General features: G+C 64.3%; 1 protein-coding gene across 1 annotated transcript; it reads left to right on the forward strand.

Annotated features, from left to right (window-relative positions):
• The first annotated feature begins 1,030 nt into the window (after positions 1–1,030).
• LOC143401563 (4-galactosyl-N-acetylglucosaminide 3-alpha-L-fucosyltransferase FUT5-like) lies at positions 1,031–2,155 on the forward strand. The gene has a single exon (XM_076859157.2). The coding sequence runs from the start codon at positions 1,031–1,033 to the stop codon at positions 2,153–2,155; it is 1,125 nt and encodes a 374-aa protein (XP_076715272.2).
• The last annotated feature ends 2,717 nt before the right edge of the window (positions 2,156–4,872 follow it).

The following is a 4,872-nucleotide window of genomic DNA, read 5'->3' on the forward strand; positions in this document are numbered from 1 at the left end:
GGTGCCCTCCTTGAGGAGAAGGGCCCCTGCCCAGGTCCCTCCAGCAGCTGCACTCTGCCGTTCACAGGGGCACCAGGACATTATCCCTGCCCAGCTGTACACCCCAGCCTCCGCCCACCCACCCCTCGAAGGTGGGTTTCCTCCTCCTCCTCAGGACCTCATCCCCAGATCCTGTGCCCATGCTCTGGGCCCCGTGGCCCTCCCTTGGCCCTCCGGCCCCGTAGCGCCGATCGCCAACTGGCCCGTCTCCAGAACAAGGCCCACCTACGGCTGACCCCCAGCCAGCTCCTTCCCTGGACCCCACGACTGGGAGCCTGCACTGCCCGCCTGCTCAGCCCGCCTCCCCGGGGCCCCACGCCTACCCAATTTCCTCCTCCCACCGTGGGGAGGGGCTGGGGGCCACATCTGGCCTCACAGGGCAGAGTCGGGAGCTGGCTGAACAGTGGACAGGAGATCCAGCTGGAGTGGGCCGTGTGGCTCAGTGCAGAGCGCTGCCCAGCACCCGTCAGGTTCAGACGGGCACTTCCTCACCTTCCCAGGAGCTTGCTGGGCTCCCTCTCACCTCCGGGGTCCACTGGGCCATTTCCTCAGCCAGCAGTGCCCTTGCCCCGACTCTTCCTGGTGAGCTCTCGCATGACCTACCAAACCTCATTCACTCCGCCCTGGGTTCCAGGAGCACCTGGACACATTTACAACGGACACTCTTCTCTCCAGACTGGAGAAAATTCTGGGAAAGAGTAGGGTCAAGGTGGGACCTGAGCTTCCCTGGGACCCCTGCCTAAGTACGGAGTCCCCTTGCCCTGTGGCTAGAAAGAGGTGGACACGGGGCCAGGTCTCCTGGTCTGAATCCAGCTTCGCTTCGCTGTCTCTTGGCCGAGAGCCATTTGGTCAGTTTTGTCATCTGTGAAACAGGCGCAGTGGCAGGCTCCATGGGGACCACCACCGTTATCTCTGGCAATCCTGTGTGCCCCTCCGCAGGGTCCCTGTCCTCAATGCCTCTGTCTCCCCTCTTCCCCGCAGCCTCACCACCATGGATGTGCTCCACCAGGCCAAGCTGTCCTGTCCCTGGCGCCACTACCTCTGGTGGCTGCTACTGCAGCTGCTGGTGGCTCTGAGTTTCTACTCCTACCTGCGGGTGTCACAGGACAATCCCACTGGGCCTCCTAGGGCAGGGGTCCCCTGCAGGGGACCTGTCCCCAACGCTGCCAATAGGTCAGCAGGGCTGGCCACCTTGAGCCCCCCTGCCGGCAGGTCCCTCCTGATCCTCCTGTGGACGTGGCCTTTCCACACCCCTGTGGCTCTGTCCCGCTGCTCAGAGCTGAGGCCTAGTGAGGCCGACTGCCAGCTGACCACGAACCGCAGCCAGTACCTCCGGGCAGACGCCGTCATCGTGCACCACCGGGAGGTCAGCTACTCGCCCAGCACGCAGCTGCCGCCGTCCCCGCGGCCGCCCGGGCAGCGCTGGATGTGGTTCAGCATGGAGTCGCCCAGCCACTGTCGCCAGCTGCAGGCCCTGGACGGGCTCTTCAACCTCACCATGTCCTACCGCAGCGACTCGGACGTCTTCACGCCCTACGGCTGGCTCGAGCCCTGGCCGGGCCCGCCCGAGCCCGCGGGCCTCAACCTCTCGGCCAAGACCGAGCTGGTGGCCTGGGTGGTGTCCAACTGGAGGGAGGACTCGGCCAGGGTGCGCTACTACCGGCAGCTGCGCGCGCACCTCCCGGTGCACGTGTTCGGGCGGTCGCACCAGCAGCTGCCCCGCGAGGCCATGGCGGGGCGCCTGGCGCAGTACAAGTTCTACCTGGCCTTCGAGAACTCGCAGCACCGCGACTACATCACCGAGAAGCTGTGGAACAACGCCCTGCGCGCCTGGGCCGTGCCCGTGGTGCTGGGCCCCAGCAGGCAGAACTACGAGCGCTTCCTGCCGCCCGACGCCTTCATCCACGTGGAGGACTTCCCCGGCCCCCAGGCCCTGGCGCAGCACCTGCGCGAGCTGGACCGCGACCACACGCGCTACCTGAGCTACTTCCGCTGGCGGGAGACCCTGCGGCCCGTGTTGGGCAGCTGGGCGCTGTCTTTCTGCAAAGCCTGCTGGCGGCTGCAGCAGGACTCCAGGTACCAGACGGTGCCCAGCATCGCCTCTTGGTTCACCTGACTGGCCAGCTGGGCCTCCTGCCCGGGCGCCAGCTGGGACCTGGGTCTCTGGAGGCCTCCTACCTGGAACCAGGCCTGCTGGACCTCTCTGCTTGGCCTGGCCTGGGCTCCAGGGGCCTCCCCTACTGGGGACTTTGCTTGCCCCTGCTGGCAGCCCGGCCTGGTGGTGACCTGGGCTGCCCAGGACCTTACCCTCCAAAAAAAAAAAGAGAAGAACTTGGCCCCTGGGGACCGGGCTCCCTGGGGGTCCTGTCCTCTGGTGACTGGCCCGCGGGCTTGTGACATTACTGCCTGTGGGGTATTCAGATCTTGTCACCATTTCCAGATAGTGATGCTTCAAGAAAGCAGACGCGTCCCCTCCTTGTTCTAGAATAGCGGCTCAGTCTAGGATGGTTCTGTCCCCACTAGGTGACACTTGTCAATGTCCAGAGATATTTTTGGTTGTCACATCTAGGGGTGGAGAGACTGTCCCTAGGCCAGAAGTACTCTAATCGCCCTGCAGTCCCAGGACGGCTCCAGCCCCAGATGTGGGGGTGGGAGAAGCTGCTCTCAACCTCTCCATGGCCCCAAGTCTAGCCCAGGGCGGGGGCTTCCTGGGGGGGCTCTGGCAGGGTGAGGAGGCCACGGGGCAGAGGGGTGGAGGGCCGGGCGGGGCTGGGGTGCCAGCACAGGGGTCAGGTCCCAGATCTCCATTCTGTCAGGCGTTGACGGTGCACCTGGCTGTGACCCTGACTCAGTATGATGTCAGTGTACGTGTCCCGACCATGTGACTGTGGGTGATTCTGTGCGCCACGGTGGTCTTCTGGGCAGGGGACTGAATGGGCAGGCCTGGGAGTGTCTCTGGGTGTACCAGGAGGGTCCCCTGCTCTGTGTGTGACGTCACTGGGGCAAGGCTGTGCACCTGGGTGGGATCAAGGGGCTAGGGGTGTGGAGGGCCTTTGTGTGACCCCGAGTGCCGTCGTGGAGAGGCTGACCTGGAGGTGTGCCTCCCTGAGCGGAGTCTTCCGGGGGAAATGTGATCCGTGTGTGATCCTGTCTGCATCCCTGGGTGGCGGTGGTCTGGTCGCTGCTGCCTGAGTGTGCGTGTGCGCGTGGCGGGCGCTCTGAGAGCCCCAGCCTGGGCCTGCGGGCAGCTCTGTTTAGTTTCCAGTTCCCGGGTGGGTGGCACCAGAGACCTGCGGTGGGAGGCTGGGTGCCTGTGGCCGGGGAGGGTGCGGGTGCGCCTGCACACACGTATGCACACCAAGGCAGGCAGCCTCAGGGACCCGGCCCGGGCCTCGAAGCCCCTCCTCCTCCTTGCCCAGGGCCCACAGCTTCCCTCTCTGAGTCTCAGGCCTTTGGGGCAGCCGGCGGGAAACTGAGGCCCTGCGCAAGCACCACGTGGGTTTCTGCAGCATCTGGGGACTCCAGCCTCTCTGCCCCAGCTGGGCTGAGTCAGCCAGAATAGAGCAGGAATCCACCACCCCAAACCTCAGTCAGAAGACTGTGGGGGCGGGTGGGGACCCCAGCCAGCCATGGCTCTGAAATGGCCTTCCAAGCAGACCACCCACTGGTCGGGGCCTGGCTGCCAACCCCTGCTCTGAGGGTTCCTGGAAGTCCTCTTGGTAGCTACCTTGAGTATCTTTCTTCAGCTGCAGCTGGGGGGCATGGAGAGTGAAGACCTGGGTGGCTCTCCCTGGATGCAGCCTCTGATGGTGTCCTCTAGCCTTGTGCCAGGGAATGTGTCTGGGAAGGATGCAGGGATCAGAGGTGGCCCTGAGCTCAGAGGTGTGGGAAAGAGGGGAGGAGGCCCAGTCTCGAGGAAGGGCTGTGCCTTTGGGCTCCCCATCTGGGGGCATGTGTCCTTAGGAGACCGGATCAGCAAAAGGCTGTCTTGGAAAAGGGACGCTGCACCCTCCAGAACCCACTCCCCATCTGAGGGGAAGGAAAGGAGGGGTTAGCCCCACCCCCGCAGCCTGGGTCCCAGAGCCCTCCCCACCACCAGACCGTGGGACCCACAGACTCTGGGAACACCACACCCCCGCGTTGTCTGGGCCTGCCAAGCATCAAGGTGACACCGCGGCAAATCCAAACACCATGCAGAGCTTTTTCCATCCTCCGCCAGGGCTCGTCGTAAATCCCCCTTGAGGCCAGTCCAAGGCTTTTATGGGCCCAGGACCCAGGTCCCTGGGGACACAGCTCTGCCCCAGCGGGCGCCGGCTTAGGTCTGGATGGGGCTGGCGAGCCCTGGACCTGTCCCCTCAGGGAGGTAAGCGGCATGTGGATATTTTTATCTGGTGGAAGGAGATAGTGGCTTGAGTTCGTGCTGGTGGAGGAGGCCCTCTAGGGAGGTCGGGGTACACACCTAGACCTCCCTCTCTTCACCCACACGGTGGCTCCACCTTCCTCTATCAACCCCAAAGCCCCCTCTGTCACCTCAAAAGCATACTCTGCGGGGAGGTGCAGATGGGGACAGGCGGAGGTGGGGACAGGCGGGGGGGGGCACAGGCGGAGGGGGGCAAAGGGACCCGCAGGGAGACGGGAAAAGAGGTCCCTGTGACCTCACACCACTCACCCTACTTTCTTTTTCGCTCCCTTCTTTCTATCAACTTTTTCCCCCAAAAGCAAACGGGAGCCACCCTCCACCCTGCAGGTGGAACCCCTACTTGCTCCCCTTCTCTGGATGGAGACGGTGCCCCTCCCCACACAACCTCATCCCTTCTTAGTGAAGAGCCAGGC

This window comes from Callospermophilus lateralis, chromosome 1 (assembly GCF_048772815.1).
Source record: "Callospermophilus lateralis isolate mCalLat2 chromosome 1, mCalLat2.hap1, whole genome shotgun sequence".
Classification (NCBI taxonomy): domain Eukaryota; kingdom Metazoa; phylum Chordata; class Mammalia; order Rodentia; family Sciuridae; genus Callospermophilus; species Callospermophilus lateralis.

What these genes read in the sequence shown, in the direction of transcription:
- LOC143401563 (XM_076859157.2), top strand. Translation starts at nt 1,031, where the DNA reads ATGGATGTGCTCCACCAGGCCAAGCTGTCCTGTCCCTGGCGCCACTAC.